This window comes from Perca flavescens, chromosome 12 (genome assembly GCF_004354835.1).
Source record: "Perca flavescens isolate YP-PL-M2 chromosome 12, PFLA_1.0, whole genome shotgun sequence".
NCBI lineage: Eukaryota > Metazoa > Chordata > Actinopteri > Perciformes > Percidae > Perca > Perca flavescens.
The window spans coordinates 31,512,571-31,532,248 of record NC_041342.1 but is presented as its reverse complement, the minus strand read 5'-3'; the positions used below and the strand labels follow the sequence as shown (position 1 = coordinate 31,532,248).

General features: G+C 41.3%; 1 protein-coding gene across 5 annotated transcripts; it reads right to left on the bottom strand.

The window, feature by feature from the left end:
• Positions 1-11,637: 11,637 nt before the first annotated feature.
• Positions 11,638-19,151, bottom strand: LOC114565647 (uncharacterized). 5 transcript variants are annotated; one of them, XM_028593832.1, is made up of 8 exons: positions 18,394-18,516; positions 17,040-17,326; positions 16,750-16,910; positions 16,326-16,422; positions 14,483-14,824; positions 14,228-14,336; positions 13,965-14,074; positions 11,638-12,742 (listed from the first exon to the last, which is right to left on the bottom strand). In XM_028593832.1, exons 3-8 carry the CDS (start codon positions 16,860-16,862, stop codon positions 12,614-12,616), a joined length of 900 nt encoding a protein of 299 aa, XP_028449633.1. In that variant the 5' UTR covers positions 16,863-16,910; positions 17,040-17,326; positions 18,394-18,516; the 3' UTR covers positions 11,638-12,613. The 5 variants fall into 5 exon arrangements, with proteins under 5 accessions (XP_028449633.1, XP_028449631.1, XP_028449632.1 ...); XM_028593830.1 differs by lacking the exon at positions 18,394-18,516 and adding an exon at positions 19,052-19,151 and having other exon boundaries at positions 11,640-12,742; positions 14,183-14,336; XM_028593831.1 differs by lacking the exon at positions 18,394-18,516 and adding an exon at positions 18,979-19,043 and having other exon boundaries at positions 11,640-12,742; positions 14,183-14,336.
• Positions 19,152-19,678: the final 527 nt, after the last annotated feature.

Below are 19,678 nucleotides of genomic sequence, written 5' to 3'. Positions count from 1 at the left end.
TACACATAGCTAGGATTGAAGGGACAGTTGCAGCTAACGAAACCCCTAGCTAGCTAGTGTTCACAAAAATTCATTAAATTGAAATCTGAAACCTTGGGAAAGCTGTGATATAAGTGCCGTGACAAAATTCAAACTGTAAATATAGCTACTATAGTTATGCTGAAAGTGTAGCTAGCTAGCAGCGATCTTTTCCCATTGTATTGAATGGGACATATAGCTAGCTAGCTGCTCCTCCTAAAAAAACGCCTGACGTTCATAAAAATGACTTGAAAACGGACACAACGTTAGCTTTGTAAGACCTTGGGGTAGCTGTGATATAAGTGGAGTGACAAAATTCAAACCGTAAATATATTATAGTAATGCCAGCAGCCGTCGCGGAGCCCCGGTAGTGCAGTACCGGGCTGCGCGGCCGGCTGCTGGCATAACTATAATATATTTATGACTAGAGATAACTTTTTAACACCAATGGAAGATCATTGGTGTTAAAGAGCACTTATCCATGCAAAGTATATATAAACAGGCTTCTTTGCGACAAGCAAATAGAATTGTTAACGACACTGCACGTTCTGCACACAGATTATGAGCTGCTGCCATTAGGTAGGAGGTTTAGAGTTCCTTGCTGCAGACTTAACCGTTTCAAAAACTAATTTATCCCAGTGTCTGTTGAGCTCCTAAATAACCGCAAGTAAAAGGCAGAACATGCCTGCATGACGATGGAGATTTGTAATTGTTGTTCTTGTGATCTCTCTTTTTTAATTTATTTATTTTGAGTAATGTTTAATTAATGCACTGCATAACACCATGTTGGGTTTTATACACCATCAGGACCATAGTACGGTCTGTGGTATGGTATTAGTTTAGTATTTGTTGTTTGTCAACACGGTCTCAAGGCAATTCGTGAAATGGTCACTTTTTTTTTATCTACTGATTTGTTGAACGGACACGATTATGTAGTTTTTTCTGTGGTGCTCAGCACAAAATGGGAATGGGAAGCATCTATACGGAGGTTGGGTTTAGGAAAAGAAAGAAAGAACACGCCACAGATCGACACGACCTGGGGGACACGCAACAACAACAGGACGGTTGTGTTTAGGAAAAGAACAACGGGGAAAGGAACCGTCAACAACGGGGAAATGAAAAAGAAAAAAAACACACAGGACCAATTCCCGGTCTCCGGGGTAAAAGTCCTGTATTGTTTGACCCATCCACCACCCCGACCAACCTCCCTACGCAGACTTTTTATATTACTCCCTACCAGTGTTGCCAGATCTCGCGAGACAAATAAGCAACCAGGCCTGTGAAAACAAGCCCAAAACCAGCGACATTTTCTACGGACCCCCGGGAAGAGAAAAATAAATAAACTGTGGGCACGGTTTTACAATCCGTGGGTACAGATTGTCAATTCACATCCATGTGGACAGATTGGTAAACTGTGCGCAGTTTTGCAAAACTGTAGGCTACACACGGTAGTTTATTTATTTTTCTCCTTCAGGGCACTGACTACAATAGGGAGTTAAAAACTACCTTTTAACATTAGAAAACTGATGGGATATCAAATATAGACTGATGTACCAAGTACATTATATACACATGTGTATAAAATAACCTTTGATAATTAAAATTTGCATAATACCATCTTGAAGTCACAAATTTATTTATTATTGCAGGGACTGCAGAAGATCCCATTTTTAAATAACTATAACCCAGAAACAGGAGAAATTATTACAACGGGTTGAATCCATTCTTTTATTCCTTTCTCTTTCTCCCAGTCTCTGTTATATTTCTTCCCGTATTTCGCCCACTTTGCCCCCGGCATTTGTTCCTCCAAAAACTCTCCTACAGTCCATTCACCATCAGTCGCAACTCACGCGTATTTTCATTCAATCACTCACTGACGTTTTCCTAAACAGAAAAAGCCCTGCTCTGCCTCTGATTGGCTAGTACTCGTTGCCATCTGGGTCAGAACCAATTAGAAGCAGGATGTGGGTGGGTAAAAACTCTGCTGTCTCCTGTGTGTATGGGGAAAGGGGAGGGACCGAGTGAACAGCCAAGACTGCTTGACAACTTATTACGGAGCTGGGAACAAGCCCAAATAAGCAACTACACTTCAGAAACAAGCCCAAAAAAACCGCGACCCGCGACTACCGATATTTGTAAGCGACTTTACAGAAAAACAAGCCCAAAGTTGCTTATAATAAGCGGACTTGGCAACACTGCTCCCTACCGTAGACAGGCTGTGATCACGAAATATGCTTCCCATTTAAATACATTTCATTCAAATTTGTGCTCACCACCACGTGTGTCTGCGTACACGGATCAATAGATTAAATAGCGTGACCATTTCACAAACTGCCGTGACACTGGGTTGTGTTTGTACATGCTGTCTGTGTCTGCTTGTTTTTAACATGGCTGCAGCATGGGTTAAGTGCCCAATATAAATTTCTCACGATGTGGGACAATAAAGTTAATCTTGAATCTAGAATTGTCACGATATTAATTATTAATAAAAGCTGTGACATCGATTCACTAAATAACTACAAACCGAAGTAAAAAACAAACCTGAAGCTGAAGAAACCCTAACGTTTACGGAAAAGACCGGCGAACCTGAGTGACGGAGGCGGAGACAGAGAGAGAGAGCTGTTCTCTTCTCAGTGTTCTGTGTGCGAGTGAGCAGAGCGGAGCGGGACACAGACAGCAACACAATAAATCTGTATGTGTAGGGGAGGGGCGCTGTGACTAGCCTATCACAGAATGCAGACACAGTCAGCTACCCAATGAGGATTTTTCTTCAATCCGAGCACAGATATTGACTCGTATTACTCGTATAATACTCGTACTCGGCAAAAGTGCTTTATCCGTACCGGATACTCGTTTCAGCCGAGTATCCGGCTCAACTCTCCTAAATACTAAACAAATTGGAATTGTTTTTTCATGCCTGTATTGTATGCTCATGTTTAACTCGACACGTGTATCGGGGGCCCTCTAGTAGGGATGCATAAATCCAGTATTTGGCTTCGGATTCAGCCAAATATTTGGCTTTTTGACGGGGTTCGGTTTCTGCCGCATCTTAAAATTTTTTCCCACCAAACCATACCCTACGCTTGCGCTACGCTGGTCGACGTAATGACGCCGCCGTTGTTTAGGGCAAGGTTTTTACGTAGGTGGAGCGTGAAAATGGAACCCGTGAGCAGAAACTTTCCGTGGACCCACGGAATAATTCCGTGAAATGAACATGGCCCCGTTAAGGAAAAGGTTGTGGGGGGGCTTACGTTTCCAAGACACGTGGGACAACAACGGGACGGTTGGGTTTAGGAAAACAATAAACAGTTTGGTTTAGGAAAACAATAACGGGACCTTTAACGTTAAACGTGACACACAGGACACAATTCTCAGTCTCCTGGGTGGAAATTCCTGTGTTGTTTGACCCATCCAACACCTCAACCAACCTCCCTACGCAGATTTTCAGGCTTTCATACTACTCTCTACCGTAGTTTCTCATAATGCTACATCATCTTCTGACTTTACATTGGCACTGTTTTCTGTGGTGGCCACACAGAATTTTCACCTATTCCGTGCCATTTGTTAGTTGTTAGTGTTTACACTAACTTTTTTAAATGCCGCTATCTCGAGAACAAAAGATAATTTACTTGATATCAGATTTTCTACAGATTTAACACAAATTAAACTAATCAAAATATGCTAACAAATCTCCACCCAAAGCAGAAAAAACGGACCCATTTCTTTCTGCAGATTTTCATTCTGGATCATTAATGTAAACTGTAAAAAAAAAAATCGTTACGGTAGGTTTCCACACAACGAAATTTCGCTTTGCTCTCATTGAGGTTGAATGGAGACGAAATTCGCCCTGATTGAGTGAGATGAGAGCAAATCGCCGAAGGGGAGCGAAATAAAGTTGACGAAAGTTTAACTTTATTCAAACGAGGACCACTCGAGAACCAATCAGGTCCGTGTGTTTGTGTTTGGAGGCGGGAGTTACAAAAAAAGTCTGACCAAGATGGTGGAGGTTATCAGTGCCGTATCATGAAAATTTTAATGTGATTAAAATGTTTCTACACGAACATCGGTACTTCTATCAACACGAATTGTGTTTTATATGACACACAAACTTAGTTAGGGCACATACACCACTAAATAGATCACTGTATATGTTAGTTTAAACACTCAAACTTTTCAGCTAGTCGACAGGTTAATCGCTAGCATGTTCGGACATTGGATTTCATTGTAGCCTAGCCAGGTAGCTAGCTAGCTAGGCTACTTGTGCATTTGTTTGATTACATGTTTTGTTGGCAAACATTGACGCTTGTAGCAACACGGATTGTTGTTTATATGTCACACAAACTTAAACAGGGCAAACACACACCACCAAATAGACCACTGTAGATAGTTTAAACACTCAAAATGATTCAGCTAGCCGACAGGCCACCCGCTAGCATGTTCGGACATTGCATTTCATTGTAAGCATAGCAAGGCAGCTAGGCTACATAGCCAGGTTACCAGAGCATTTAGGAACATTTTGCCGATGGTTTGCTGCTGTGCATTTTTACCGCCCTGTCTTCTGACAGCCCGGGACATTTAAAAACATTTTGCGGTCTTGTGTGTTGTTTCGCGACCCCGCCCCCGAGGCAAACTTTCGCTGGCCGAAATTCGCGAGGTATTTCGCTGTGTGGAACCCTACCGTTAGATTGCGTTTGGGTCTGACCATCTCACTCACACACACACACACAGTGCAGTCAGACCGTTAGCAGTTTGTAGCCGAAGTAAACGTTGGCGGCAGGCAGCATGACGCCCAGCCCGGCCCGGCCCTGCCCAGGTCCAGCGTGGCTCGGATCTGATCCTCCTCCAGCTGCAAGTAGAGCAGCAGCAGACACAGGAACTGTTTGATCTCGTTGACAAAAAAATATGGCCTGGGACACATGGAGGAACCGGAGCTGAACGGCATCAGGTAATACAGAAGTCCGTCTTCAGTCGGCCGTTCTGAATGTAACGACTGGCAGAAATACCACAACAAAGACTGTTCGTTAACAATTGTGTTATCCTCCGACGTGCCCACAAATAACAAGCATGGTTAGACCAGTTAGACCGTGTGCAGTCAGACCGTTAGCAGTTAGACCGTGTGCAGTCAGACCGTTAGCAGTTAGACCGTGTGCAGTCAGACCGTTAGTAGTTAGACCGTTTGCAGTTAGACCGTTAGCAGTTAGACCGTTAGCAGTTAGACCGTGTGCAGTCAGACCGTTAGCAGTTAGACCGTGTGCAGTCAGACCGTTAGCAGTTAGACCATGTGCAGTCAGACCCTTAGTAGTTAGACCGTTAGCAGTTAGACCGTTAGCAGTTAGACCGTTAGCAGTCAGACCGTTAGCAGTTAGACCATGTGCAGTCAGACCCTTAGTAGTTAGACCGTTAGCAGTTAGACCGTTAGCAGTTAGACCGTTAGCAGTCAGACCGTTAGCAGTCAGACCGTTAGCAGTTAGACCATGTGCAGTCAGACCGTTAGCAGTTAGACCGTTAGCAGTCAGACCGTTAGCAGTCAGACCGTTAGCAGTTAGACCATGTGCAGTCAGACCGTTAGCAGTTAGACCGTTAGCAGTTAGACCATGTGCAGTCAGACCGTTAGCAGTTAGACCGTTAGCAGTTAGACCATGTGCAGTCAGACCGTTAGCAGTTAGACCGTTAGCAGTCAGACCGTTAGCAGTCAGACCGTTAGCAGTTAGACCATGTGCAGTCAGACCGTTAGCAGTTAGACCGTTAGCAGTTAGACCATGTGCAGTCAGACCGTTAGCAGTTAGACCGTGTGCAGTCAGACTGTTAGCAGTTAGACCATGTGCAGTCAGACCCTTAGTAGTTAGACCGTTAGCAGTTAGACCGTTAGCAGTCAGACCGTTAGCAGTTAGACCATGTGCAGTCAGACCGTTAGTAGTTAGACCGTTAGCAGTCAGACCGTTAGTAGTTAGACCATGTGCAGTCAGACCGTTAGTAGTTAGACCATGTGCAGTCAGACCGTTAGTAGTTAGACCGTGTGCAGTCAGACCGTTAGTAGTTAGACCATGTGCAGTCAGACCGTTAGCAGTTAGACCGTTAGCAGTTAGACCGTGTGCAGTTAGACCATTAGCAGTTAGACCATGTGCAGTCAGACCGTTAGTAGTTAGACCGTTAGTAGTTAGACCGTTAGCAGTTAGACCGTTAGCAGTCAGACCGTTAGCAGTTAGACCATGTGCAGTCAGACCGTTAGCAGTTAGACCGTTAGTAGTTAGACCGTTAGTAGTTAGACCGTTAGCAGTTAGACCGTGTGCAGTTAGACCGTTAGTAGTTAGACCGTTAGCAGTCAGACCGTTAGCAGTCAGACCGTTAGCAGTCAGACCGTTAGCAGTTAGACCGTTAGCAGTCAGACCGTGTGCATTCAGACTGCTAGCAGTCAGACTGTTAGCAGTCATACCGTGTGCAGTTAGACCGTGTGCAGTTAGACCGTTAGCAGTCATACCGTGTGAAGTTAGACCGTGTGCAGTTAGTGCTGCTCACAGGTTTGGTAGGTAGCCTACTTTATTGTATACACACATACTGTACATGTAGCAAAATTCATTCTCTGTATTTAATCTGCCATTTACAGCGCCCGGTAGAGGACCCAAGCCAATGCCAGAGTGCCCCAGATGTGGATGGTTATGGCGTTGGACGGGTCGCCTTAGACTATGCGGGGAGCATCTCATAACCCTAATTAATATGTGTATGTGTAAGATTTAAAGAACACGTAATGTAATTTTTTTTTAGTTGATTCTTGTTGTGGTTTGGGACTTTTCTGTTGCCTGTTATTGTTATTTCTGTATGTTTTCTGTTGTGTTTATTGTATCCTGTGGTCTGTGTATATTTTGTGTATAGTTGTCAGTACGGATCGTGCAGGCAGAACGGATCAGGTACTGACAATAGTTCTGTTCCCTGTTTCGTATAATGTTCAGTTTCCTGTTTTATTGTGAAAGTCTGGTTTTCTGTCTTGTCTCGGCTGGTTTTACTTCCTGTGTTTTCCCGCCTTGTCTGATTGTCCTGCCCCGCCCTGATTTGATTCACCTGTTGTCTTGCCTGTTCCTGGTTTGCTCATTACCTCATGTATTTAGCCTCTGTGTTCCCTTTGTCTCTTGTTAGATCATTTTGTGTTCCCTAGTGTCCCCGGACTTCCTAGTGTCTCTGAGCCCCCTAGTGTCCACGAGCCCCCTAGTGTCCCGGACTCCTTAGTGTCCCCGGGACCCTAGTGTCCCAAGCTTATTTTGTGTTTTTGGACTTCCTGTTTTATTTTGAAATGTAGTGTTTGTTGTCATTACAGATCACTTGTCTTCCCCTCTTTGTCTGTTTTTCCCGCCTGTGTGATTACCTTCCCACCCCTAATGTGCATCACGTGTTAGTTATTGTCATCCCCAGTTCCCACTGCATATATTCTCCCAGTGTTCAATCAACCTCTGCCAGATTGTAGTTCTACTTCGTGTCACTCTCTCCATCCTTATTTCCCTTGTGTATTCTCCAGTGTTTTTTGACTTTTGCCTTACTCCTCCTGATAACGATTACTGTCTACCACTTTTTGTACCGTCGCCTGCTTTGTTCTGAGAACAAATGAATCTCCTTACCTGTGATTCCCTGTCCGAGTCGTGCATTTGGGTCTGCCTTTGTACTGTGATAAGATGTGGATGGCTTAGACTATGAGGGAGGCATCTTCTAAGGCTAACAAATACACGTGTATGTGTACTATATATTAAAGAACACGTAATGTTCTGTCATGTTTCGTCCCTGTCAAGTTATTATTTTTTAATCTGTATTACATTTTCAGTTGTTTTCCACTTCCTGTTTTATTTTGAAGGTTTTCTGTTCTCCTTGGTGTTGTCTTGTTTTACTTCCTGTTAGTTTTTTCCGCTTGTGTGATTACAGGTCCCCGCCCTAATGTGTTGCACCTTTGTCTAATTTGGTTGTGTATTTAAGTTCTGCGAGATTGTCTGTTTCCCATGTGTGCCGCTTTTGAGCGGTTTCCCTGTATTCCTGTTTGTTTTTAGATTCACTGGATTTTTGAACTTTGCCTGTCTTCTGGATTTTCTCCTGTTGTTTTCTGGACACTGTGGCCGACTTTATTTAATTGTTAAATAAGCTATTGTATTTTACACTTTGAGTCTTGTATATTGATATTGATATATTTATATTGAATACTTGAATGTTTCCAGCACTTTTACCACTTGATATTGCAATAACAAATATAATTTAAATTTAGAAGTAATCCTAATAAAATCAATTTTTGGGTGAAATTTCAAATAGGAGTTATATTTGTATGAGTACACTCACAAACAATATAGTGGATGAAATATTAAATATTAATCATTCCTTTGTGTGGTTACACCACTTGAAATTTTAGGTCCATTTGGTCCTACCTTTGTAAAACAAATGGTGAAAATCCTATTTTAAATTAAATAAAATGTACAGTAACACAAAATATACATTTTAACGAAACTCAAGGATGCATTTTAAAAAAGCTTTTTCAAAGTTTTTTAATTTTCTCATCTTGCCAACCCTTATTTGTCATTGACCCACCTATTAATCAACAGTGGTGGTTAACTTGCAACATGGGCTTTAAAGTTTGAACAACTTCACAGTTATAAGTCAGGATTCTGACATGGAATCACGTTAGAACAATTAACAAATCATAAGAAAACTAAAGTAATATTCGCATAGAGAATCGCAAAGAAGCCTGTTCATAAATACCGTATTTCCTCAAATTAAAAAACCGGCAGAGGAAAAAATAGTGTGGATAATCTCCTAAATTACTTTCATATAATATTAAGTCAAAATAAAATTCAAGTTTATTGTAATGTACATTTCAACCAATTTAATTTAATTTGGAAAAAATATGAACAAAAGTCAATGGAGAGATAATCATTATTTTTTTATCCCGTTTGAATTGAGCCATGGATTACAAATATGATGTTCCTCAATTTAAAACATTACTTTTCAACCGAAGAAAGTCTCAGTTTATTGTTAAACTGTTGAAGTATAAGACCGTGAAAATACGTAATTAGAAAGACTACATTTCAACGTCTCATGGATGACGTCTAGCTGAAGCTACCATGTCTGTGTGTATCGTACCGGGGATGTAACGTTACTCTAATGAGCAGAGGATCTCGCTTGTTCTTTTGCTTCTCTACTGAAAACACTTCACAGGATAAAACACATCAGTTAAGATGACATTACATGTGTTGTGGAACAGAGCTAAGCTAGCTAGCGAGCAAGCCGAGCATCAAGCTAGCTGAGTTAGATTGTGTGAGACGGGAGATGTAGTCCACTGAGCGGTTTCACACCAAACTAATTGGTCATAGAACAAACCTACGGCTAACTGATACTTTCTTCTGTTGAAAAATGATCTTTTAAATTGACGGAACATCATATGTGCAATCCATGGCTCAATTCAAACGGGATCAAAAAAAAATTTGCCTCTCCCCGTTCACTACCGTTCATATTTTTTCCGAGTTAAGGTCCCATGAGGTCCACCGGAAGGGGCGTGACTTCGGCTCTCTATTAATTATTATTAACAACTGTGACATAGATTCACTAAATGCTGAACAAATTGGAATTGTTTTTTCATGCCTGCACTGTATGCTCATGTTTAAGTCGACACGTGTATCGGGGGCCCTCTAGTAGGGATGCACCAAATCCAGTATTCGGCTTCGGATTCAGCCGAATACTGGGCTTTTTGACGGGGTTCGGTTTCTGACGCACCTTAACATTTTTTCCCACCAAACCAAACCCTACGCTTGCACTACGCTGGTCGACTTAATGACGCTGCCGTTAATTACGGGAAGGTGTTTACGTAGGTGGATAGTGAAAATGGAACTCGTGAGCAGAAACTTTCCGTGGGCCCACGGAAGAATTCCGTGAAATGAACATGGCCCTGTTAAGGAAAAGGTTGTGGGGGGGCTTACGTTTCCAAGACTCGTGGGACAACAATGGGACGTTTGAGTTTAGGAAAACAATAAACGGTTTGGTTTAGGAAAACAATAACGGGACCTATAACGTGACACATAGGACACGATTCTCGGTCTCCTGGGTGGAAATTCCTGTGTTGTTTGACCCATCCATCACCCCAACCGACCTCCCTACACAGATTTTCGGGCTTTTCATACTACTCTCTATCATCTTCTCATTGACTTTACATTGGCACTGTTTTCTGTGGTGGCCAAACGGAATTTTTACACATTCCGTGCCACCACCACTTAATGCGTTTTAACAGTTTGTGATCATTTCATGGAATTCTGTGAGACCAGGCTGTTTGGAGGTACTGCCATTCAAAAGAAGGCCATTCAAGTCCAGCTACATGTTCAATTTGCAATGCCGATTTGTCTCGTGGTGGCAAGGACCCTAAACAATACACAACATCACAGCTGTTTGGTATGAAACATCTGAAAGAATATGAGTTGTGTATGAAGGAATCTAAAGACAGCAGCCAAAATGCAGCAACTTCAGGTACAGCTAAGGAAGGACAATCACAGGATTCGGTATTCGGTTTCGGCAGAATCTTAACCAGTGGATTCGGTATTCAGCCAAACCCCAAAAACCTGGATTCGGTACATCCCTAATATATATATGACCAATCAGATTTACATCTCCTCACATCCTTTTTGAATGAATGTTAGTACACATTTTGAGTTTAACTGGAGTTTATGGTGAAGTAGCTAACTTAAAGAGGCTAATTTTAGTGCATTCTTTCTACAATTACCGGTGCAGGGAGGGATAAATAAGCATGCAAGTCTTAATGCCTCTAGATTACAACACTGCAGCTTAAGTTATGGGAAAATAATACAATTAGAGATGTTTACATGCAATTTATGCAATTATATTTAGGATAGTGTTAATGTTACTAAGGTTCCATACAACTTGAATTAGAAATGCATTGTTTGTATAAAGGTTGCCTATTAATATAAATGTGCTTTTGGTACATGAAAGGGATTTTTATATTATGTTTGATAACAGAAACTCATGGCTCTGATGTTAGCTAGCTACACTCATAACGTCAGGTCCTCTTTCAGCACACCAGCATAACAGTCACAACCTCACACAACGAGCCTCTTGTCGTCAATTACAAATCCCAGGATAATTTACCTTTTTATTTTTGCAAACTCAAATAAAGTACAAAGACATTTACCTTTTTCCAGGTTTTGCATATCCCTTTATTGAAACCAGCCCAAAACTAATCTAAAACCGTACCAGATAAGCTGGAGTTGCCACGGCATATTTGCTGGTGGATGACCCATCCTGTATTGGTTTCTGCGTCTGCGTCGGCGTTGCCATTGGCGGCGGCGGCGGCGGCGTTGGCGGCGGCAGCGCCGACGAACCCATATTTCTCCCTGTCGATTGAATTAAATAACACACATAAGTGAATGTGAGCTAGGGATGAATTGCATTCTGGGGGTAAATTCTGTAGAGTGAAGTATACAGCACCCATTTTATGGATTTTTGTTTTGGAGCCCAGAGGATTTGTTGTCTCAACATCATCATAATACAACTGAATTTGAAGGGATTCTGGATAAAGTTGGAATAGTGGATGAGTAGAGAATTGACACCCATCACTATAGTCTCGCATCGTGTTGTCATTCCTTTTCTTGCTTTTTAAGTAGACATTTTGCATTTTGTCATTACTAAATAGAAATTTGATTGTTTCAAGTATTGGTACATACCGACAAGTGTCTGGTGCCAAAACCTGCTTCATTTGTCCCTGTTTCCGTACAGTATCTGCCCTGTGACCAAGGAAAAGTTCCTTTGGCTTGACAAGATGAAATTTTTCTGAAAAATGTGTATTCATTTTAAAAGGAGTGTCTATGTCATCAAACATTTGTTTGGCACTTTCAAACTGTTCCATTAATGGTAGCACAAGTTCATGGTCATGTGGTACATCCATATTATTGAACACTGATGAAACCGAATTTTGTAATGTAGCTACAGTTGTTTCCACAAGTTCTTTAACACAAGTTACAGTTCTTGTTACATCCATTAATGTTACATTTGATCCAGCATACATTTTCGCCACAAATGAGGCTGCACTGTCACTTGAAGAAAGAAGTTTAAACCCCTCAGAAAGCTCAGCTATGTTTTCCTCTAGAGTTGTTGTGTCGATGGTCCCTGTGGAGTAAGTAAATGTTGGGAAGGTATGAAAAGAAGGTTCAACAACTGTGGTACTTCCTATCTGGTGCTCTCTAGAAAGGTGCTTGGTAAATGAATTAATGCTGTGGTATGTCCTTGGACAACCATCTTGGCTGCAAGTAAGTGTGAACTCCAATCCCTCTGACAATGCATGTATTTCACGAAGGTGCCACATCAGTTTCTTTATCTGTGTGAATCTTGACGGACATTTTGGACAACTGTACATTTGGGTGGGATCTAATTAATAGACTTGACTTTTGAAATGAGCTCCAATACCTTTGGTCTCCTGTTTGTTGACATGGGTAAGTCGTAAATGTACTCGACGAATGAGAACACAGAGCTGAGCGGGGCTGGGTATGCCAGGTTGCATACCCAGTAGAGCTTGAAGAGCTTGTCCACAGCACATGCCAGGCCTTCATCCAAGGGAATAGCAATCTTGTCAGACTTGCCCACAATGACATACTGCTGTGACCCTCCCCTTAGATGACCAATGCAGACTAGTTGTGGCTGTGTGCTCTGTGCTGGATCCTGGGATGCATTGTAGAGGGAAGGCAATGGTACTTCCTGCCTAAAATTAGAATATAGAAATAAGTAAAGTTAAGTTCAGCACATGTCGCAAACTAGCTCCTTATAATTAGTTTTGTACATGTTAATATTTTATTAGTGTGCATGCTGACACAGCATTGTCTGTCTCTCTGCTTTTTTCCATCTTTCTTGGAAATATTAATGCAAATAATTTCTTCTTTAAAAGGAACAATGTTTAGATATAGATGATCTATTGGCAGAAATGGAATATAATATTCACAACTATGTTTTGATTCAATTTAATGCTTTTAAGAACTCAAGATATTCAATAACCAAATTTGAATAATCCATTTTTTCTTATTTAAGCATAGCAGGTAAGTATAAAGTAAGTAAGTATGTGGTCCTGTGCAGCGGTAGATTTTATGTAGGAATATGGTTATTAGAGTGAGTTAGGCTAATCTAAATTTTGCTAACAGGTAAGTGCAAGTATAAAGTCTGTATTAGGTTCAGTGGTAAGTTTAAAGATTTTACATTAAAGAAAAGATTACCCCTGCACACTTAACTCCAAGCCACATACGTTTTATGACATTGTTGTCAATAAACTTAAATGGCTTTTTCCACACTGCTTTCTGATAGCCTTGCACCTACATAATGTGCATATAACTCTCCTTAAAGGAACACACAGACTTATTGGGACTTTATCTTATTCACCGTAACCCAAGTCCATACAGACCCTTCTTCAGACCGGGAACTATATTCATTCTGCTGCTTGGGCGGAGTGATTTGCTTTGCACCAAGCCTCTCTCACTCCGCCCAAGCAGCAGAATGAACATAGTTCCCGGTTTGTTTAGGGTTAGAAGACGGCTGTGACTCATGTTACGTTGTTTTTTGTACACGCTGTGACTCTATAAATCACAACATGTAAATAGGAACATGTTGGTGTTATTTTGTCACTTATTCGGAGCAGTAGGTTAGGTGGAACCAGTTACCTGCGTGTTATGTTCTGGCCTGATGCCGCTGGAGACGTCAGACAGCGTTACAGCACGCACGGAGATGAGAAGGGTCTGTATGGACTTGGGTTACGGTGAATAAGATAAAGTCCCAATAAGTCTGTGTGTTCCTTTAAAAAAATTTAAATCAGAAATGTGGACTATAATGACTTTTAAGGCCTAATATTCATAAAATTGAATTTATGACAATTTAAGGACGTGCAGACACCCTGTCGAGGATTATCAACATTAACTCAAGATTCCCATCAAACATACCGGCACAAAATCAACGAGTTGTGTAATCGCAGACTTGACGCTACAGCGGCTTGCTGCAATTGGTGGAAGGAGATGAGTAAGGACGACCAACATAATGTAGCACTTCTCATCTGCAAACAAGAATCGGGGTGGGTGTGGTTGGGGAAGAAGAGAGGTAAACATAAGCATATTAAATAATTTTGTGGAAAAATTGAAGAAATTAAATGTAACAAAAATACCATCAGTTTGGTCTTCCATTCCTTCAACAAGAGATGCAACATCACCCTTCTCCCTGGCGGCAACAGCTTTCAGCTTCGGCATGATGCTGGCCTCCCACCGCCTTAGGAACAGGTCCCCCTTTCCTTGATGCATTTTACCAAACTCTGTATCAAGCTGGGTGGTTGCAGTGGACAGAGACACATAATATATAAGCCTCTTCAATTTATAATTACTTGTTTATAATTGCTTTTAATCTACATGTACACATAGGTTTGATTGCTGCATTCCGGTTTAAGCAAGGGGTACAAAAAGACACCTACCAGTGTTGGTATATCCAAGAAGCGTGGATACTCTTGCAAGATTTTCTCCATGGTGGGGGAATGTTTGGATATCCACGATCTGCGCCAGGTGAATGTTTTCTGCATCGCTGATTTGATTGAGGACATGTTTTCTGCAGAAGGCCTCAGCCTTTTCATCAGGTTGATGAACTCTCTGACTTCGCTGCCGTCCCCTTCATCCTGCACAGAACTTGACATCTCTTCAACATCTCGGCACCTCTTGTGTCTACTGTAACGCCGCTGGCCTTCCTCTAGCTTCCGGCGGATATTGCGAAGTCTCATCTCCAAAAACCCAGAGTGTGATGCTGGATCGAAGAAATGCTCCTGAGATTTAAGAGGGGAAAAAGACATATCAAATAATTTTCGGACCGGAATGGAAATTTCAAAACGGAAAATACTGGCTTTAGCATTGTTGTCAGAAAAGAAAGTATTTCAACTTAGCATGTTTCCTTAATATCTGATGACATATTGTGGTCATTTTATGATTTAAAGGAATACGCCACCGTTTGATGAAATAGGGTTATTCACCGTCTCCTCTATATTTAAATGCATTTTTGTCTCGGTGCATGCATTGTCTTAGTCCAGCGGCCCCGCTGCTAGCTTAGCTTAGCGTAATGAATGGAATCTATTGTGACCGTGTAGCATGTCGCGAGTAAAAGTGACCCCAACAACAACATAAACAAAACCTCATTACTTCTTGTGGCCTGCGTGTTCAAATAAAAATAGCAATGCAGATTAAGACTAGATGATTTCCTAGGCAGATATTGACTGGGACTATATTTGGTGGAAGTAGACTACAGCCGAAGCACTGCTCCTCGGGCACAGAGATATCGGCAGCTCACAGGGCTCTGCGGCCGGCGTCAAGTCACTGTTTCTGGGTTAGTGGACGGGCAGCAGCCCGCCGAGCCCCGCAGAGCTCAGTCAGGGCAGCGGCGTTTGGTTGTCCACTAACCCAGAAACAGTGACTTTACGCCGGCCGCAGAGCCCTGTGCGCTGCCGATATCTCTGTGCAGCCTAAAACAGTAATCGAGCAGCAGAAAGAAAGTTTGGAGTGAGAGAGAAACTTGTGAGGGACTGGAGAAAAGGTGACTCTTACTGCAATGAAGAAAACAAAGAAAGCTAATCGGCTTATCGCGATTCAATGTGCTTGTCACGGTGCAGTTACGTCTCCACGCCCTGGTAGTTGTTCTGTGTGCTATTGTATAGTTGAATAACTGTTAATGTGTTACGTTAACATACCGGACACCTACCGTATTCAGCCTGTTGTTCTGTGTGCTATTGTGTAGTTGACAGATGAAAAAAGGCTGTTTTTGGTCTTGGATTTTGTGAAATTAATTTCTAAATAAATGCGACTAATAGTCCAGTGCGACTTATATATGTTTTTTTCCTCTTCATGATGCATTTTTTGACTGATGCGACTTATACTCCAGAGCGACTTATAGTCTGGAAAATACGGTACATATTGCTCCTTTAAATATTATTACAGTTACAGAATATCATTGAATGGAAGTAGAACTGATCATCCAATGTGTTTTATACCAGCCTAAGAGAGGAAATTACACTGTTAGAAGTAGCCAAAAAAAGTATCTTCCACACTATCGTTTTAAAATATAGTAAGCCACAAAGTATCTCTGGGTTTTACATTCAGGACTAAGTAGATTTCTGCCTTACCTTAAAATGTAGTTGGATAAAATCACAACAAAAAAACTGGGTGAAAGTTTTAATTAAAAAAAAACATTCTGATTATTTCCCTGTTTCAATATTTAAGCATTGCACACCCATAGCTAGCTCTACCCACTTTTCAACTAAGCAACTTTATACTCACAAAGCCTTCTCCTCTGCCATCAATTTGGACTTTAAGCGATGGGAAGATGGTGATGATGTTCTTTGCAAGAACCACCTTTTCAATAGTGGATGGATAACTAGTGGAACAAACAAACAAACCGACAACAACTCATGAGACCTTTTTTCTCTTCTTTTAGAAATGACATGATAAGTCCTTACTGTCAAATGTGTGATGAAAAAGCAACTGTTAACAAAAAATGTGCCCTGTATCAAGCAAATGAGAATGTCTGTATACTTTATCCCCCCATTGTAATTTATACACTTACGACATTCACAATTACATTCAATGCACATATGCTGTACATTTTTAAAATAGTCCAATCATGACAAGTGGGCTTATTCGTATAACCATTCTTATAAGATACAAAAATAATATATAGTTCATGTTCATATACTGTACTTACAATCCATGCTTCTCCACTAAGTCAGAGATGCAAACTTTAATGAGTTTCATTCGGGTCTTCTCTGTAACAATGGCCTTAGTTTGGAGTTCATCAAATATTTCTGGAACTTTCATTTCAAGCAGAGGCCTCAGACCAGCCTGCTGATCCGGCTCCTGTGTAGGCTGAACAGATAATTAAGAGCAGAGCAGAAGTTAAGACTCTCTGTCTTCTCTGTAGTCTGTCTGACTCCTCTGAAACACAATTTGACTAGCTATACACATGATCCAAAATAAATTATGGTAAAAATGTACCTGCTTTTGACAGACTTCTCTTGGGACAGTTTGAAGATGGGATGCTTCTGAAAAGTGCACTTGGAATCTGTCAAGGTTACTTATCTGCACACTACTGTCAACATCAGTAAACTCTTGGAAATCTGTGTTAAATTTTAAAATCCGGTCAAGGACAAATCCCAATTCACTTGTTTTTCCAGAAGCTCTGTTGTGCTTTGGACACTGTAAATTTTTCTTTTCAATTCATTTCCATTCTTAAAAGTAGTTGCAAGAACTTTCACAGATTCCTGCGGCCCATGTCTCCCTTCCTGCAAACATGAAAAAAACTTAAAGTACAAATTTAATTCATTGTGATATTGATAATTGTACTAATTGCAAAGTCAAATGTGATTAAATATCCCCATCCAACACAACGCTGAAGTTAACACCCAGATTCGCAGCCTCTGATTCGCCATTTAAGGGAAATGTAACTTACATTTCACTCCACAGTTTTCTGCACTGCACCTCTTAGGATACTGTTGTGATATCATGTTAGACATTTTAGGTAAACCATTAAAGCTGAAACCCATTTCACATTTGTGAAAGCTTTATTGTATTTATGAAAATGAAAAAACTGAGATTTCACTGCTTTTATCACATTGCCCATATTGGACCAGGTCCAGAATCAAAACCACGATAGTGCCGATTTGACAATAGTGGACCTGGTCCAATATGGACAGGTGAAAAAAGCTGTGAAATTGGACTAGTCAGACCCTCATTCACTCTCTCTCTCTCTCACACACACACACACACACACACACACACACACACACACACACACACACACACACACACACACACACAAAGACACAGATGCACGCGCGCGCACACACATATAGACACAGATGCACGCGCGCACACACATATACGTTATATGGTCTAACGTTACTTGTGGGGGGGGGGCGGGCAGTAACCTCCCCCCCCTTTAATTTTCATAAATAAACAGCATTAATGCTTTACTTAAAATTTCTAACACGATTTCACAACAGTAAGAGGAGCAGAAAAGCGAGGAGCGGTCTTGAGCTCGGAGGCTACAAATCTGTCACCGTCTAATTATTGACGTTTTTCGACCGTTGGTACTCCGATCCCCGTTTACCAGATTTCATGCCGACTTAACAGAAGCAAAGCACTGTCTTACTAACATGTCTCAAAATTAGTTATACATGGTGTCATTTTTGGTAATTAGCCGGGTAAAAATAAACTTCAAAATCCCAATGGAAGTTTGGTATCGCCAGTCATTAGACGGCCCCTGAATAAGACTAACGTTAAGCATCGACGTTTATCTTTTATGATTTAACGTTAGTTGGCAGATTATATAGCTACATGGCAAATTTACCTTTACATTTTGGTTCGATGACAAGTCTCCAGCTTTAGCTATATTCCCAGTTGAGATTACTGTACCATTTAAGGCAAAAATAAAACCGATATGAGAGCCAAGTATGAAGGCTCCGGTAACGTTCAGGAATAACGGGTAATCACGTTAACGTTCGGTAACCGTCAGTTAACTTCCAGCAACCAACCTAAGACGTTAAATACTGTGGCACAGATTATTAAAGTTACAGCACGGATATTTTGATTTTAAATTAATGTACGATAGTTGCGGCTAGCTAGCTAATGTGATGTTAACTAATGTTAGCTAGCTAGATATAACGGCTCTAAATACTTTAAACCCTGACATTGCCAGCTAACTCAAAAAATATCGTATTTGTCAGATGATCACCAACTTCCAGACGCTTCGAGTGCTAACAGAAACTCATGGCTCTGATGTTAGCTAGCTACACTCATAACGTCAGGTCCTCTTTCAGCACACCAGCATAACAGTCACAACCTCACACAACGAGCCTCTTCTCGTCAAATACAAATCCCAGGGTAATTTACCTTTTTATTTTTGCAAACTCAAATAAAGTACAAAGACATTTACCTTTTTCCAGGTTTTGCATTCTATCCTAACATCCCTTTATTGAAACCAGCCCAAAACTAATCTAAAACCGTACCAGATAAGCTGGAGTTGCCACGGCATATTTGCTGGTGGATGACCCATCCTGTATTGGTTTCTGCATCTGCGTCGGCGTTGCCATTGGCGGCAGCGGCGTTGGCGACGTCGACGTCGGCGTGGCATGCTGAACACCGCTGGTGGGTGTTCTTGGTCCTATTTATAAACTTCAAGACAGTGTTCTGTGATGTCAATGATGATGTCACATCATCGTTGATCCTGATCTCACAGGCAACATTCCTTTGATCACAGATCATAAAGGATGATGTCACATAAACTGTGACGTCATCAGTGACATCACAGAACACTGTCTTGAAGTTTATAAATAGCACCCGTTACTCCCACCCATAGACTTGTTAATATTAAAGGTCCCATGACACGGTGCTCTTTGGATGCTTTAGGGGTTAACTAACTACCCTTCTGAAAAAGGGTACCTACCCTTTTCAAAAAGGTTAACTACCCTTTTCAAAAAGGTTAACTACCCTTCTGAAAAAGGGTAACTACCCTTCTCAAAAAGGGTAACTACCCTTTTCAAAAAGGGTAACTACGCTTCTGAAAAAGGGTAACTACCCTTCTGAAAAAGGGTAACTACGCTTCTGAAAAAGGGTAACTACCCTTTTCAAAAACG

Excerpts from the sequence above, each read along its gene's own strand:
- LOC114565647 (XM_028593830.1), bottom strand. The coding sequence starts at position 16,862 with ATGAAAGTTCCAGAAATATTTGATGAACTCCAAACTAAGGCCATTGTT. Across the intron at positions 16,423-16,749 it reads TTAGTGGAGAAGCATGGATT|TTATCCATCCACTATTGAAA; the intron begins GTAAGTACAGTA and ends TTGTTCCACTAG. Across the intron at positions 14,075-14,182 it reads AATGGAAGACCAAACTGATG|ATGAGAAGTGCTACATTATG; the intron begins GTATTTTTGTTA and ends TCTTGTTTGCAG.